The sequence below is a fragment of the Salmo salar genome, chromosome ssa02 (genome assembly GCF_905237065.1).
Source record: "Salmo salar chromosome ssa02, Ssal_v3.1, whole genome shotgun sequence".
Lineage (NCBI taxonomy): Eukaryota > Metazoa > Chordata > Actinopteri > Salmoniformes > Salmonidae > Salmo > Salmo salar.
The window spans coordinates 15,717,545-15,735,746 of NC_059443.1; the positions used below are offsets into that span (position 1 = coordinate 15,717,545).

General features: G+C 44.9%; 1 protein-coding gene across 1 annotated transcript in view; it reads left to right on the forward strand.

Moving 5' to 3' along the window:
• Positions 1-13,429, forward strand: part of esrp1 (epithelial splicing regulatory protein 1) — a 26,347-nt gene extending 12,918 nt beyond the window's left edge. The window contains 5 exon segments of the mRNA XM_045698392.1: positions 4,666-4,890; positions 5,049-5,316; positions 7,365-7,542; positions 8,500-8,626; positions 11,380-13,429. Of these exon segments, the coding sequence (XP_045554348.1) occupies positions 4,666-4,890; positions 5,049-5,316; positions 7,365-7,542; positions 8,500-8,626; positions 11,380-11,508 (927 nt within the window). The 3' untranslated portion in view covers positions 11,509-13,429.
• Positions 13,430-18,202: the final 4,773 nt, after the last annotated feature.

Here is an 18,202-nt window from a genome sequence, read left to right on the forward strand (position 1 = left end):
GACTCCTACACAGTACAGGTTTAAATGTTCTAGTGGTTTTAGACTCCTACACAGTACAGGTTTAAATGTTCTAGTGGTTTTAGACTCCTACACAGTACAGGTTTAAATGTTCTAGTGGTTTTAGACTCCTACACAGTACAGGTTTAAATGTTCTAGTGGTTTTAGACTCCTACACAGTACAGGTTTAAATGTTCTAGTGGTTTTAGACTCCTACACAGTACAGGTTTAAATGTTCTAGTGGTTTTAGACTCCTACACAGTACAGGTTTAAATGTTCTAGTGGTTTTAGACTCCTACACAGTACAGGTTTAAATGTTCTAGTGGTTTTAGACTCCTACACAGTACAGGTTTAAATGTTCTAGTGGTTTTAGACTCCTACACAGTACAGGTTTAAATGTTCTAGTGGTTTTAGACTCCTACACAGTACAGGTTTAAATGTTCTAGTGGTTTTAGACTCCTACACAGTACAGGTTTAAATGTTCTAGTGGTTTTAGACTCCTACACAGTACAGGTTTAAATGTTCTAGTGGTTTTAGACTCCTACACAGTACAGGTTTAAATGTTCTAGTGGTTTTAGACTCCTACACAGTACAGGTTTAAATGTTCTAGTGGTTTTAGACTCCTACACAGTACAGGTTTAAATGTTCTAGTGGTTTTAGACTCCTACACAGTACAGGTTTAAATGTTCTAGTGGTTTTAGACTCCTACACAGTACAGGTTTAAATGTTCTAGTGGTTTTAGACTCCTACACAGTACAGGTTTAAATGTTCTAGTGGTTTTAGACTCCTACACAGTACAGGTTTAAATGTTCTAGTGGTTTTAGACTCCTACACAGTACAGGTTTAAATGTTCTAGTGGTTTTAGACTCCTACACAGTACAGGTTTAAATGTTCTAGTGGTTTTAGACTCCTACACAGTACAGGTTTAAATGTTCTAGTGGTTTTAGACTCCTACACAGTACAGGTTTAAATGTTCTAGTGGTTTTAGACTCCTACACAGTACAGGTTTAAATGTTCTAGTGGTTTTAGACTCCTACACAGTACAGGTTTAAATGTTGTAGTGGTTTTAGACTCCTACACAGTACAGGTTTAAATGTTCTAGTGGTATTAGACTCCTACACAGTACAGGTTTAAATGTTCTAGTGGTTTTAGACTCCTACACAGTACAGGTTTAAATGTTCTAGTGGTTTTAGACTCCTACACAGTACAGGTTTAAATGTTCTAGTGGTTTTAGACTCCTACACAGTACAGGTTTAAATGTTCTAGTGGTTTTAGACTCCTACACAGTACAGGTTTAAATGTTGTAGTGGTTTTAGACTCCTACACAGTACAGGTTTAAATGTTCTAGTGGTTTTAGACTCCTACACAGTACAGGTTTAAATGTTCTAGTGGTTTTAGACTCCTACACAGTACAGGTTTAAATGTTCTAGTGGTTTTAGACTCCTACACAGTACAGGTTTAAATGTTCTAGTGGTTTTAGACTCCTACACAGTACAGGTTTAAATGTTCTAGTGGTTTTAGACTCCTACACAGTACAGGTTTAAATGTTCTAGTGGTTTTAGACTCCTACACAGTACAGGTTTAAATGTTCTAGTGGTTTTAGACTCCTACACAGTACAGGTTTAAATGTTCTAGTGGTTTTAGACTCCTACACAGTACAGGTTTAAATGTTCTAGTGGTTTTAGACTCCTACACAGTACAGGTTTAAATGTTCTAGTGGTTTTAGACTCCTACACAGTACAGGTTTAAATGTTCTAGTGGTTTTAGACTCCTACACAGTACAGGTTTAAATGTTCTAGTGGTTTTAGACTCCTACACAGTACAGGTTTAAATGTTCTAGTGGTTTTAGACTCCTACACAGTACAGGTTTAAATGTTGTAGTGGTTTTAGACTCCTACACAGTACAGGTTTAAATGTTGTAGTGGTATTAGACTCCTACACAGTACAGGTTTAAATGTTGTAGTGGTTTTAGACTCCTACACAGTACAGGTTTAAATGTTGTAGTGGTTTTAGACTCCTACACAGTACAGGTTTAAATGTTCTAGTGGTTTTAGACTCCTACACAGTACAGGTTTAAATGTTCTAGTGGTTTTAGACTCCTACACAGTACAGGTTTAAATGTTCTAGTGGTTTTAGACTCCTACACAGTACAGGTTTAAATGTTCTAGTGGTTTTAGACTCCTACACAGTACAGGTTTAAATGTTCTAGTGGTTTTAGATTCCTACACAGTACAGGTTTAAATGTTCTAGTGGTTTTAGATTCCTATACAGTACAGGTTTAAATGTTGTAGTGGTTTTAGACTCCTACACAGTACAGGTTTAAATGTTGTAGTGGTATTAGACTCCTACACAGTACAGGTTTAAATGTTGTAGTGGTTTTAGACTCCTACACAGTACAGGTTTAAATGTTGTAGTGGTTTTAGACTCCTACACAGTACAGGTTTAAATGTTCTAGTGGTTTTAGACTCCAACACAGTACAGGTTTAAATGTTCTAGTGGTTTTAGACTCCTACACAGTACAGGTTTAAATGTTCTAGTGGTTTTAGACTCCTACACAGTACAGGTTTAAATGTTGTAGTGGTTTTAGACTCCTACACAGTACAGGTTTAAATGTTGTAGTGGTTTTAGACTCCTACACAGTACAGGTTTAAATGTTCTAGTGGTTTTAGACTCCTACACAGTACAGGTTTAAATGTTCTAGTGGTTTTAGACTCCTACACAGTACAGGTTTAAATGTTCTAGTGGTTTTAGACTCCTACACAGTACAGGTTTAAATGTTCTAGTGGTTTTAGACTCCTACACAGTACAGGTTTAAATGTTGTAGTGTGGTTAGACTCCTACACAGTACAGGTTTAAATGTTCTAGTGGTTATAGACTCCTACACAGTACAGGTGTAAATGTTCTAGTGGTTTTAGACTCCTACACAGTACAGGTTTAAATGTTCTAGTGGTTTTATACTCCTACACAGTACAGGTTTAAATGTTGTAGTGGTATTAGACTCCTACACAGTACAGGTTTAAATGTTGTAGTGGTTTTAGACTCCTACACAGTACAGGTTTAAATGTTCTAGTGGTTTTAGACTCCTACACAGTACAGGTTTAAATGTTCTAGTGGTTTTAGACTCCTACACAGTACAGGTTTAAATGTTGTAGTGGTTTTAGACTCCTACACAGTACAGGTTTAAATGTTCTAGTGGTTTTAGACTCCTACACAGTACAGGTTTAAATGTTCTAGTGGTTTTAGACTCCTACACAGTACAGGTTTAAATGTTGTAGTGGTATTAGACTCCTACACAGTACAGGTTTAAATGTTGTAGTGGTTTTAGACTCCTACACAGTACAGGTTTAAATGTTCTAGTGGTTTTAGACTCCTACACAGTACAGGTTTAAATGTTCTAGTGGTTATAGACTCCTACACAGTACAGGTTTAAATGTTCTAGTGGTCTTAGACTCCTACACAGTACAGGTTTAAATGTTCTAGTGGTATTAGACTCCTACACAGTACAGGTTTAAATGTTGTAGTGGTTTTAGACTCCTACACAGTACAGGTTTAAATGTTCTAGTGGTTTTAGACTCCTACACAGTACAGGTTTAAATGTTCTAGTGGTTTTAGACTCCTACACAGTACTTGTTTAAATGTTCTAGTGGTTTTAGACTCCTACACAGTACAGGTTTAAATGTTCTAGTGGTATTAGACTCCTACACAGTACAGGTTTAAATGTTGTAGTGTGGTTAGACTCCTACACAGTACAGGTTTAAATGTTCTAGTGGTTTTAGACTCCTACACAGTACAGGTTTAAATGTTCTAGTGGTTTTAGACTCCTACACAGTACAGGTTTAAATGTTCTAGTGGTTTTAAACTCCTACACAGTACAGGTTTAAATGTTGTAGTGGTTTTAGACTCCTACACAGTACAGGTTTAAATGTTGTAGTGGTTTTAGACTCCTACACAGTACAGGTTTAAATGTTCTAGTGGTTATAGACTCCTACACAGTACAGGTTTACATGTTCTAGTGGTTATAGACTCCTACACAGTACAGGTTTAAATGTTGTAGTGGTTTTAGACTCCTACACAGTACAGGTTTAAATGTTCTAGTGGTTTTAGACTCCTACACAGTACAGGTTTAAATGTTGTAGTGGTTTTAGACTCCTACACAGTACAGGTTTAAATGTTGTAGTGGTTTTAGACTCCTACACAGTACAGGTTTAAATGTTGTAGTGGTTTTAGACTCCTACACAGTACAGGTTTAAATGTTGTAGTGGTTTTAGACTCCTACACAGTACAGGTTTAAATGTTGTAGTGGTTTTAGACTCCTACACAGTACAGGTTTAAATGTTCTAGTGGTCTTAGATGTCTGAAGGTGAGAGGCCAAGAGGTCAGAGTTCAGTGGTAGTGAGTGACCCTGAGGGGGCTGGGTTACAGTTCCTCTCCAGGACGGTAAACATTGTGATATCCTGTTGGCAACCAGCCAGATCCCTACTGTCCACACACAAACACACACACACCTTTTCAATACAGACACACACACACACCTACACACACTTAATCAGAATACCCCTGCCAGAGTAAAACCAGGAACCCCAGATAGAATATGCTTGTTTATGTGTGTATGTTGTTGCTGAACCAGCACTTATAACCATCTAACCGTATAACTCTCTGTGTGTGTAGGTGTTGAACAGGTACACGTCAGCCCCTCTGATCGCCGTGGCTCCAGCCCCCCTGGTGTCAATGTTGCCCTCTGTGTCTCTGTTGCCCTCTCCTGGTGGTGTGAGGGACTGCCTCAGGCTGAGGGGGCTGCCCTACACCGCCACCATAGAGGACATACTGGCCTTCCTAGGAGAATACACACACGACATCAGACCACACGGAGTACACATGGTGGTCAACCAACAGGTACACACACACACACACACACACACACACACACACACACACACACACACACACACACACACACACACACACACACACACACACACACACACACACACACACACACACTATACGTACTGATACTAGAGTTACCCTGCTTTGTGTGTGTATCTCCATAGGGTCGTCCGTCAGGGGACTGTTTCATCCAGATGCGTTCAGCGGAGCGGGCTTTCTCTGCCTCCCAGCGGGTCCACAAGCAGGTGATGTCTGGTCCGGGCCAGGCTGGCAAGCGAGGGGTTAACAGCCGCTATGTGGAGGTGTTCCCCTGTAGTGCTGAAGAGATGGGTCTGGTGTTGATGGGAGGATCCCTCTCACACACACACGTTCACACACACACCCGGACCAGGAGTGGGACAGGGCTCAGTCCGCCGCCATGTAAGTCCAGACGTAAGTGCTGCTGGGAGCTGGGCGCTTCGGGACCGCAGGGTAGGTGGGCTGCCACAGACCAGGGGGCAGGAAAGGGTGAGGGGTTAAAGGTCAGAGGTTAAATCTGGCCCCCTGTCTTCTTTTCTGTCTGGGTTCTCTCTGATCTAGATCTCTGGGAGGGCAGGAGCGTCTGACCTGACCAGAGGGGTAGGAACCTGGGGTGTGTGTCTGAGTGTGAGTGTGTGTTTGTGTGTGTTACCCCTTGTGATTGGTGAAAATTCTGTGTGACTTTGGTGAATTTGCATGCGGGGAGAAATCTGTAGTTCACTGACTGTTCAATGTAAACATCTTCTTCACACACTCTGATTAAAAACAGTGTGTTCCAATGGTTTACGTGTGCTTGGCATGTGTGAGGCCTCTTGCCCAATTCCAAATGGATCCCAATTTAATGGACGTATTGGATAGGTGTGTAAGCAATATTACAAAAGTGACTTGAAGGTAGGGACTCAGGATTGATTTAGGATTGGGCTTGAGTCTTCCAGTCAGAGTGTGTCCAATCAGTGGGGCTGTGGGAGAGGTGGGTGGAGCTGAGCTCTGGTGTGTAGTGATGGTGATGTCTAGTCATTGAGCTCTGGTGTGTAGTGATGGAGATGTCTAGTCATTGAGCTCTGGTGTGTAGTGATGGTGATGTCTAGTCATTGAGCTCTGGTGTGTAGTGATGGAGATGTCTAGTCATTGAGCTCTGGTTTGAAGTGATGGAGATGTCTAGTCATTGAGCTCTGGTGTGTAGTGATGGAGATGTCTAGTCATTGAGCTCTGGTGTGAAGTGATGGAGATGTCTAGTCATTGAGCTCTGGTGTGTAGTGATGGAGATGTCTAGTCATTGAGCTCTGGTGTGTAGTGATGGAGATGTCTAGTCATTGAGCTCTGGTGTGAAGTGATGGTGTGTAGTGATGGTGATGTCTAGTCATTGAGCTCTGGTGTGTAGTGATGGAGATGTCTAGTCATTGAGCTCTGGTGTGTAGTGATGGAGATGTCTAGTCATTGAGCTCTGGTGTGTAGTGATGGAGATGTCTAGTCATTGAGCTCTGGTGTGTAGTGATGGAGATGTCTAGTCATTGAGCTCTGGTGTGTAGTGATGGAGATGTCTAGTCATTGAGCTCTGGTGTGTAGTGATGGTGTGTAGTGATGGTGATGTCTAGTCATTGAGCTCTGGTGTGTAATGATGGAGATGTTTAGTCATTGAGCTCTGGTGTGTAGTGATGGAGATGTCTAGTCATTGAGCTCTGGTGTGAAGTGATGGTGATGTCTAGTCATTGAGCTCTGGTGTGTAGTGATGGAGATGTCTAGTCATTGAGCTCTGGTGTGTAGTGATGGAGATGTCTAGTCATTGAGCTCTGGTGTGAAGTGATGGTGATGTCTAGTCATTGAGCTCTGGTGTGTAGTGATGGTGTGTAGTGATGGTGGTGTCTAGTCATTGAGCTCTGGTGTGTAGTGATGGAGATGTCTAGTCATTGAGCTCTGGTGTGTAGTGATGGTGATGTCTAGTCATTGAGCTCTGGTGTGTAGTGATGGAGATGTCTAGTCATTGAGCTCTGGTGTGTAGTGATGGAGATGTCTAGTCATTGAGCTCTGGTGTGTAGTGATGGAGATGTCTAGTCATTGAGCTCTGGTGTGTAGTGATGGAGATGTCTAGTCATTGAGCTCTGGTGTGTAGTGATGGTGTGTAGTGATGGTGATGTCTAGTCATTGTGATGTCTAGTAATAGTGAGGTCATTAGTGGGGTCAGGAGTCAAGCCCAAACACACGTCTGTAGAAACTAAAGGTGTTCGTTGAGGAGGGTGGTTGTTGCAGAAGCCTCTCCTAGAAACAAACTACGGCCGGACCATGTCACACAGCCATTGTAGACGACTGGGAAGCACACTGTAGTCTGCTTACAGCGGCCGTCTTTAGAGGGGACCAGGGGATCTGTAGTTCTCTGTGTGCCGTGTTGGGCATGTGTCCTTTCCGTGTCCTTGCCTTGGCGTGTTGTCTAACTACCCCCCCCACCCCCAATCCCCCCTCCCCAGGTCTGTCTCCTCCCTCCTACTCCTTCCCACCCGTCCCTTCCATCCTGCCGGCTGAGGCTGCCGGCCTCTTCCCACCCATTGGGCAGGTGCTGCTGAGTCCCCGCCCCCTAGGACCTGGACACGCCTACTACCCAGCTAGCACTCAGCTCTACATGAACTACACTGCATACTATCCCAGGTAAGGACTATTATGGCTTGTGGGGAAGGACATACACAAGGGTAGTTAATGATATCAGTGCCCCAGATAAGAAGTGTTAGCCCCATAAACCATCCAGTCATATCCTGTAAGTGCCTTGGGGGCTGGGAGGGAGGGGACATACACAAGGGTAGTTAATAACTGAACAGTAGTGTGGTATCAGACGGAAGAGCAAACAGCACTAAGACCACAATGACCTCTCTCTCCTCCCCTCCCCCTTCCCCTCCCCTCCCCCTCCCCCTTCCCCTCCCCTCCCCCTCCCCCTCCCCCTTCCCCTCCCCTCCTCCTCAGCATTGACGTTCATTTGGATGTGATATCCCTGATGGAAAAACCACATGGAGTTCACGTGAACACGTGACGTTTTCCAAAAACGTTTTCATGTGATCTTATATGAAGTTAATGTGATAATGTGACAACATGTAAAGCAACATGTGATAACATGAAACTACAAGTGAAAACACATGAAGTGTTACAAAAAACACATTTTCACATGATTTTCCACATGTGAAATTGTGTGTTTTTTCCTTATTAACAGATATTTACTGTATGACTCTAAGCACACACACCTCATGTCATTTCAGGATGTATAATGCTCTGTTTGTTATGGCCTCTCCAACTCACTCCTTATATCTCCCCCTCACTCTCTTCTCACCCTCTCTCTCCTCTCTTCTCACTCTCTTCTCCCTCTTTCCTCTCTTCGCCCTCTCTCTCTCCTCTCTTCTCACGCTCTTCTCCCTCTCTCTGTCCTCTCTCTCCTCTCTTCTCCCTCTCTCTCTCCTCTCCCCCTCTCTCTCCTCGCTTCACACTTTCTTCTCCCTCTCTCTCCTCTCTTCTCACCCTATCTCTCTCCTCACCCTCTCTCCTCTCTTCTCCCTCTCTCTCTCCTCTCTTCTCACCCTCTCTCTCTCCTCTCCTCTCTTCTCCCCTCCCTCTCTCCAGCCCCCCAGGTTCTCCCAACACTATAGGGTACTACCCCTCCCCCACCCCCCTGCCCTCCCCTGGGGGAGTGGTCCGTATGCATGGCCTCGCCTATAAAGAACTGCTCAACACCATTCAGGGATACCAGGTAAACAGTGTGTGTGTGTGTGTGTGTGTGTGTGTGTGTGTGTGTGTGTGTGTGTGTGTGTGTGTGTGTGTGTGTGTGTGTGTGTGTGCACTTGGACGTGTTTAACTATACTTGTGGGGAAGAGAAGTCCCCACAAGAATAGTAAACAAACATGTTGTTAGTCCCCACAAGGTGAAATGCTATTTCTAGGAGGTTTATTGTTAGGGTAACACGGAACCCAAACCGGCTGCGCACGTGCACCATCGTGCATACATTTATTTTGTCCCCCTACACCAAACGCGATCACGACACGCAGGTTAAAAAAGCAAAACAAACTCTGAACCAATGACATTAATTTGGGGACATGTCGAAAAGCATTAAACATGTATGGCAATTTAGCTAGTTAGCTTGCACTTGCTAGCTAATTTGTCCTATTTAGCTAGCTTGCTGTTGCTAGCTAATTTGTCCTGGGATATAAACATTGAGTTGTTATTTTACCTGAAATGCACAAGGTCCTCTACTCCGACAATTAATCCACACATAAAACGGCCAACCGAATTGTAAATGTAAATGTTTCTAGTCATCTCTCCTCCTTCCAGGCTTTTTCATCTTTGAATTTATATGGTGATTGGCATCTACACTTTCATAGTATTACCACGACAACCAGCAAAACAGTTCGTCTTTCAATCACCCATGTGGGTATAACCAATGAGGAGATGGCACGTGGGTACCTGCTTCTATAAACCAATGAGGAGATGGGAGAGGCAGGACTTGCAGCGCGATCTGCGTCAGAAATAGAAAGGAGTTCTATTTTAGCCCTTGGCATCGCAGACGCTCGTTGGCGCGCGCGAGCAGTGTGGGTGCAATAATTGAATAACATGGATTTCTAAATTTATTTTGCGACGCTCGCGCACGCGACATGCCCGGTCTGGTCAGCATGTTAGAATTAGGTTTAGGTTTAGGAGCTAGGGTTAGTTTTAGGGTTAGGGGTTAGGTTTCGGCGTTAAGGTTAGGGTTAAGGTTAGGGTAGGTTTAGGGGTTAGGAAAAATAGGATTTTGAATGAGACTGAGTTGTGTGTCCCCACACGCTTAGATATACAAGACTGTGTGTACGTTCATGTGTGTTAGAGAAAGTGTGTGTGTGTGTGTAAGGTGACCGGTATAGTATGTGTTGCCGTGTCCTCTCATGTCTCACGGTCGATCCAAAGGAAGTATTCAAATCTGCTAATGGAGGAGTGTACTACACTGTCAGGTATCCACTGTGTCTGCCTGGAGGCTATCAAACAAGTTAGTCAAGTCTACCCTTCCTGTTCTGTTCCCTCCCTCACAAACACCCACAGGCATTCTGTTGGGTGGATCTCCACTGCCTGCATGGACTTGATTTACAAGAGGCTGCTCCTCACTGATACACTAGGAAATAGCCAGTGAGTTCAGCCTGTGCTCATGAACATTAGTTTGGAAGTTGAGGTGATACTATATACTGTAGATAAATCAGCAGTAAGCATCTTGTAAAGGCTGACTCTTCTGAACACACAGCCCAGCCTGTCTCTGTCTCAGTCCGCTGTGTCTCTGTCCCCTTCAACACTATAGTACGCTACTGAGGATGGCCTTGTGCACGCTCATGCTAACATGCACGATCACGATCCCTCCCGGACCCTGCTCATGCAGCCCAAAGAGTGGGTGTGTATTTAAGGGGTGTGTCCTAGGCAGGCGGAAGGTAAGGATTGGCTGACAGGGTCATGGGGCGTGTTTCTCCTTTCCTTCGTCTCCGGGACGACGTGGTTGTGGGTGTGGTTTGAGATTCCGGGTTACTAGGGGGTCACGGGGTAGAGTCTAGCTAGGGGGGATTTTAATGCCCCAAACCACACACTGTAAAAAAAGATGATGGTTCCAACAGAGAATGTTGTGTTGATCGGGACACAGAGTAGAAGTTCCCCCCCAACCACTGGTCCAGGATCAGATGTCTTTTACCCCCTGATGGTTCACATTTGGATTGTGTGTGTGTGTGTGTGTGTGTGTGTGTGGTAATCTGATCCTAGATCTGTGGTTAGGATTGAGTGAGTTGGATAATCTGATCCTAGATCTGTGGCAACCAGCTGCAATAGGATTGTGAGTTTGTTAAACAACATTCTTGTTGAGAAAACTCACAATCCTATTCCAGCTGATTTCCTTCTTGACATCAGTATTTTTACAGTGCAGATCAGATTACCCCACAAACCCAATCCGAACCTCTAGGATCAGAATACACCACACACCCAATCCTAACCTCAGATCTAGGATCAGATTTTTATTTTATTTAACTAGGTAAGTCAGTTAAGAACAAATTCTTATTTACAATGATGGCCAAGGAACAGTGGGTTAACCGCCTTGTTCAGGGGCAGAACGACAGATTTATACCTTGTCAGCTCGGGGATTCGACCTAGCAACCATTTTGGTTACAGGCCCAACGCTCTAACCACATTCTCTGGTGGAACCTAGAACTGTACCTGTTCTATATGGTCAATTTCTACCTGGTGCTGTCTGACTCAGCCCTTCCATGGTGTGTTCCCCTTTCCTCCCTGGGGCGTTGTAGTGTGCTAGATAGTGTTATCACTGCTGTACTAGTGTCAGGTGGGGAGCTGGTGGACTAGGTGATGGAATCCTCTGGTGCTGGGACAAGAAACCTTCAAACCACATGGACTCCTTTCCTTGTACTGACGTTTTCTCTCTTTTCACTTCCTCTCTCTATCTTCCTCGCCCTCTCTCTCTCCCTGCCTCTCTCCCTCTCTCTGTAGAGTCCTATGGAGGCATTGCCTGGACTGAGCAGTATGATTGGTCAGTCCAGCAGCGGTGATGCTCTGATGCCCTTCCCCCCTCTCCTGACCAGGCAGGGAGGGCACTACCTGGACCTAAATATGCTGTAGAAGGCTCAAAGATCCACACACTGTCACTCACTACCCACACACTATACCAGGAGGGCCAAGGGCCACATTGGGGTTTCACCCAGATCTGGAGGGCCACAGTGAAAAGTGGTTATATTTCAAACATTTTTATATATAAGACATACTATATTAAACTGTGCCGAAAGTTTGACACCCCTGCACCACAATATCACACAATACAATACACACATGCGCGCACGCACGCCCCCCCCCCAAAGGACATGTGGGGTAATGTCCTGGCCTCCAGCTCTGATGTGTGTTCCCTGTCTGAGTTTTGTGGTATGTACAGTGTATATGCATGAGAGCAGAAATGTATTTTATATCAGAGCTTTGGCTCAGCCAAACAGCAGCAGCTCTATATTGCACATAGTATTTTAAAAATAGTATTTTTTTTATTCTTTTTTTAAAGCTTTCTAGAGACGTTCTAAGATGTTACAACCACTTCAGGAGACGTCTGTTAGAAGTAGAGCTGCGTTTAGTACTAATTATTGATCTGAACCTTTCTTCAGGACTTGCATGCATTTGTGTATGTGTGTAAGTGCTTGTGAATGCGTGTACGTGTGTGTGTGTGTGTATACGTGCGTGTGGATGTGTGTGTGAGAGAGAGAGAGAGAGAGAGAGAGAGAGAGAGGAATGTGCATACTGCACTACTCTCTCTAGATACGTATATGTATATATTTTATACTGTCTGTCTAAAAACGTTAAATTACATTTTATTTCTTTATACTTTCTATACTTTTACAATCCAATACTAGAACGTTGTATTAGGAAGCCTCCTGCATGAAGAAGTTAGTAGTGCTAGCTACACTCAGATGTTTACATGTTATGGCAAATATAAAGCACTGCTAACCAATCAGATGACTATACAGATTATACTGTATATCAACAGCATAGTGTCTGACATAAAGGTTACATGTAGTTAGTCAAATGCTGAATCACTCCCACACCCCTCCCATCTAACCTGTTTATGTTTGCCTAGTTCCACTCCACCCTTGCCTTTTGTATATGACGCCAAGCTGAGCCCAGAGCCAGGAGATTGCTATTCCTGTTGCCGGTGGTGTAAAGTACTTAAGTAAAAATACTTTAAAATACTACTTAAGTCATTTTTGGGGGGTATCTGTACTTTACTATTTATATTTTTGACTATCCATTACGTTCCTAAATAAAACAATGTACTTTTTACTCCATACATTTTCCCTGACACCTAAAATTACAAGTTACATTTTGAATGCTCAGGCTGGACAGTAATATGGTCCAATTCACACACCTATCAATATAACGCGTTGTAATCCCTACTGCCTCAGATCTGGCGGACTCACGAAAATACAATACTGCATTTGTAAATGAATTGACTTTTTTTTACGACAGTTGAGTACTTTTTCCACCACTGTACTTAAGGACATTTAAAACCAGATACTTTTAGACTTTTACTAAAGTCATTTTCTATTATCTTCACTTTTACTCAAGTATGACAATTGAGTACTTTTTCCACCACTGTCTATTGCCTTACCCAGCTTGGTCCCAACTCACTGTGATGGAGATTTACCACTGTGCTCTCTGATTCCTTACTGTAATGTCACTGTGCCTGCATCTCAACAGTCTACTTCACTGACATAAAAGGACATATTGTTCTCATCTATCATGAGTTTTCAGATCAGTGCAGACTAAGGAGGGGAGGCGAGGAGATGAGGCAAGGAGACGACTGCGCTTCAGACTATTGAAACTCAGTGTGTTTTACTCCCATGAAGGCCAGATTAGACCGTAGAGCTATAAATGGCCCATGATGATGTAATACGTTAATGATGTAATACATTGATGTCTGCTGTGACTGTGGGTCCCTGGCTGTCCAGGGAACTCTCCTGTGACCACACTGACACTCTAATAAATAGAACATGTGGAACAAGCCTGTCTGGGAAACTCATTGATTACAAATCAAACGCACTGTCTGCGAATTCATTACAACAATCAAGTGATCAAATTGGAGTGAAGAACCTATGATGAGTGGGTCTGTGATTTTCTGCGTTCACACACTCCCACACCTCTCTCGTACTGCTAAGGTGAGGCCGCTGTTGACAGAATGTGGCTGGAGGAGGAACACTGAGAACTCCCTGCCACGGTGTACTGACTCTGTCCCTCACACACCTTCTCTCACAGTACTATTGTCATCCTGAAACAGAGGTAATTCTAGCAGTAAAGAATGGAGGGAGAGAGAGGGAGATGAGGGTAGAGGAAGAGGGAAAACAAGAAGCACTAGGACCCCCTGAGGGCAGAATTAGCATTGTATAACACTATGACCCCACCCACATTCTCGCTCACTCTACCTGATCCTGTTTATGCACCGGTTTCTCTTGATTCACCTGACACACCCACCCACACACACACCAACGCACTTCCCATGCAGAGGCCAGACAGAGAACAGGATGTTTGTTAAAGTGGCCATGTTGTCTTTATTAAGGTTAAACACGGGTATAGAACATAGACAAGAACAGCAATAAGGAACTGCACAGAAACATGGCAGAGCTGTAACCTGAGCTCTGACCCAAACTCTCCAGTTAGTTATATGTAACCACAGGCCTAGGATCAGTTTAATTCTAAGATGAATGATAAGGAGGATGTATAAAGGCCTGATCCAGGTAGTGGTCATGGCAAACTACAACTGATCCAAGCTGCAGTCTGTTTGGGTGTGTCTCCATCTACAGGACAAGACCGGGACTGCAGCTCTTCACCTGGGAACAGTTACCAGCATGTAGCAGTTTCATTAAAGCAGATCAACAAGACAATACGTCATGACAAATTATTTGTGTCATCATTTAAACAGTTAGGGCTTTGATTGCGTAGGATTCCCAGCAGTAACCTTACTACTTTAGCATTCACCTGTCCCTCTGCCTGCCAGGATATGTGATTCTCTCGGAGCATGTTGTTGCAGGGTGTGTAGTGTGGGAGCGTGTTGTTGCAGGGTGTGTAGTGTGGGAGCGTGTTGTTACAGGGTGTGTAGTGTAGGGAGCGTGTTATTACAGGGTGTGTAGTGTGGGAGCGTGTTATTACAGGGTGTGTAGTGTGGGTAGCGTGTTATTACAGGGTGTGTAGTGTGGGAGCGTGTTATTACAGGGTGTGTAGTGTGGGAGCGTGTTGTTGCAGGGTGTGTAGTGTGGGAGCGTGTTGTTGCAGGGTGTGTAGTGTGGGAGCGTGTTGTTACAGGGTGTGTAGTGTGGGAGCGTGTTGTTACAGGGTGTGTGTTGTGGGGAGCATGGTATTACAGGGTGTGTAGTGTGGGGAGCATGGTATTACAGGGTGTGTAGTGTGGGAGCATGTTATTACAGGGTGTGTAGTGTGGGAGCATGTTGTTACAGGGTGTGCAGTGTGGGAGCATGTTGTTACAGGGTGTGCAGTGTGGGAGCATGTTGTTACAGGGTGTGCAGTGTGGGAGCATGTTGTTACAGGGTGTGTAGTGTGGCGGGCATGTTGTTACAGGGTGTGTAGTGTGGGAGCATGTTATTACAGGGAGTGTAGTGTGGGAGCATGTTATTACAGGGTGTGTAGTGTGGGAGCATGTTATTACAGGATGTGTAGTGTAGGGAGAATGTTATTACAGGGTGTGTAGTGTAGGGAGAATGTTATTACAGGGTGTGTAGTGTGGGGAGCATGTTGTTACAGGGTGTGTAGTGTAGGGAGCATGTTGTGTAGTGTAGGGAGCATGTTATTACAGGGTGTGTAATGTGAGAGCATGTTATTACAGGGTGTGTAGTGTGGGAGCATGTTGTTACACGGTGTGTAGTGTGGGAGCATGTTGTTACACGGTGTGTAGTGTGGGAGCATGTTACACGGTGTGTAGTGTGGGAGCATGTTACACGGTGTGTAGTGTGGGAGCATGTTACACGGTGTGTAGTGTGGGAGCATGTTGTTACACGGTGTGTAGTGTGGGAGCATGTTGTTACACGGTGTGTAGTGTGGGAGCATGTTGTTACACGGTGTGTAGTGTGGGAGCATGTTGTTACACGGTGTGTAGTGTGGGAGCATGTTACACGGTGTGTAGTGTGGGAGCATGTTACACGGTGTGTAGTGTGGGAGCATGTTACACGGTGTGTAGTGTGGGAGCATGTTACACGGTGTGTAGTGTGGGGAGCATGTTATTACAGTGTGTGTAGTGTGGGAGCATGTTATTACAGGGTGTGTAGTGTGGGAGCATATTATTACAGGGTGTGTAGTGTGGGATCATGTTATTAGAGGGTGTGTAGTGTGGGAGCATGTTGTTACACGGTGTGTAGTGTGGGAGCATGTTGTTACACGGTGTGTAGTGTGGGAGCATGTTGTTACACGGTGTGTAGTGTGGGGAGCATGTTATTACACGGTGTGTAGTGTGGGAGCATGTTGTTACACGGTGTGTAGTGTGGGAGCATGTTGACACGGTGTGTAGTGTGGGAGCATGTTGTTACACGGTGTGTAGTGTGGGAGCATGTTGTTACACGGTGTGTAGTGTGGGAGCATGTTGTTACACGGTGTGTAGTGTGGGAGCATGTTACACGGTGTGTAGTGTGGGAGCATGTTACACGGTGTGTAGTGTGGGAGCATGTTACACGGTGTGTAGTGTGGGAGCATGTTGTTACACGGTGTGTAGTGTGGGAGCATGTTGTTACACGGTGTGTAGTGTGGGAGCATGTTGTTACACGGTGTGTAGTGTGGGAGCATGTTGTTACACGGTGTGTAGTGTGGGAGCATGTTGTTACACGGTGTGTAGTGTGGGAGCATGTTGTTACACGGTGTGTAGTGTGGGAGCATGTTGTTACACGGTGTGTAGTGTGGGAGCAAGTTATTACAGGGTGTGTAGTGTGGGAGCATGTTATTACAGGGTGTGTAGTGTGGGGCGCATGTTATTACAGGGTGTGTAGTGTGGGGCGCGTGTTATTACAGGGTGTGTAGTTTGGGAGCGTGTTATTACAGGGTGTGTAGTTTGGGAGCGTGTTATTACAGGGTGTGTAGTGTGGGAGCGTGTTATTACAGGGTGTGTAGTGTGGGAGCGTGTTATTACAGGGTGTGTAGTGTGGGAGCGTGTTATTACAGGGTGTGTAGTGTGGGAGCTTGTTATTACAGGGTGTGTAGTGTGGGAGCATCTCATTACAGGGTGTGTAGTGTGGGGAGCATGTTATTACAGGGTGTGTAGTGTGGGAGCATGTTATTACAGGGTGTGTAGTGTGGGAGCATGTTATTACAGGGTGTGTAGTGTGGGAGCAAGTTATTACAGGGTGTGTAGTGTGGGAGCATGTTATTACAGGGTGTGTAGTGTGGGGAGCGTGTTATTACAGTGTGTGTAGTGTGGGAGCGTGTTATTACAGTGTGTGTAGTGTGGGAGCGTGTTATTACAGTGTGTGTAGTGTGGGAGCGTGTTATTACAGTGTGTGTAGTGTGGGAGCGTGTTATTACAGGGTGTGTAGTGTGGGAGCGTGTTATTACAGGGTGTGTAGTGTGGGAGCGTGTTATTACAGGGTGTGTAGTGTGGGAGCGTGTTATTACAGGGTGTGTAGTGTGGGAGCGTGTTATTACAGGGTGTGTAGTGTGGGAGCGTGTTATTACAGGGTGTGTAGTGTGGGAGCATGTTGTTGCAGGGTGTGTAGTGTGGGAGCATGTTGTTGCAGGGTGTGTAGTGTGGGAGCATGTTGTTGCAGGGTGTGTAGTGTGGGAGCATGTTGTTGCAGGGTGTGTAGTGTGGAAGCATGTTATTACAGGGTGTGTAGTGTGGGGAGCATGTTGTTGCAGGGTGTGTAGTGTGGGGAGCATGTTGTTGCAGGGTGTGTAGTGTGGGAGCATGTTATTGCAGGGTGTGTAGTGTGGGAGCATGTTATTGCAGGGTGTGTAGTGTGGGAGCATGTTGTTGCAGAGTGTGTAGTGTGGGAGCATGTTGTTGCAGAGTGTGCAGTGTGGGAGCATGTTATTACAGGGTGTGTAGTGTGGGAGCATGTTATTGCAGGGTGTGTAGTGTGGGAGCATGTTGTTGCAGAGTGTGTAGTGTGGGAGCATGTTATTACAGGGTGTGCAGTGGGAGCATGTTATTGCAGGGTGTGTAGTGTGGGAGCATGTTATTACAGGGTGTGCAGTGTGGGAGCATGTTGTTGCAGAGTGTGTAGTGTGGGAGCATGTTATTACAGGGTGTGCAGTGTGGGAGCATGTTATTGCAGGGTGTGTAGTGTGGGAGCATGTTGTTGCAGGGTGTGCAGTGTGGGAGCATGTTATTGCAGGGTGTGTAGTGTGGGAGCATGTTATTACAGGGTGTGCAGTGTGGGAGCATATTACAGGGTGTGCAGTGTGGGAGCATGTTATTACAGGGTGTGCAGTGTGGGAGCATGTTATTACAGGGTGTGCAGTGTGGGGAGAATGTTATTACAGGGTGTGTAGTGTGGGAGCATGTTATTACAGGGTGTGTAGTGTGGGAGCATGTTATTACAGGGTGTGCAGTGTGGGAGCATGTTATTACAGGGTGTGTAGTGTGGGAGCATGTTATTACAGGGTGTGCAGTGTGGGAGCATGTTATTACAGGGTGTGTAGTGTGGGAGCATGTTATTACAGGGTGTGTAGTGTGGGAGCGTGTTATTACAGGGTGTGTAGTGTGGGAGCATGTTGTTACAGGGTGTGTAGTGTGGGAGCATGTTATTACAGGGTGTGCAGTGTGGGAGCATGTTATTAC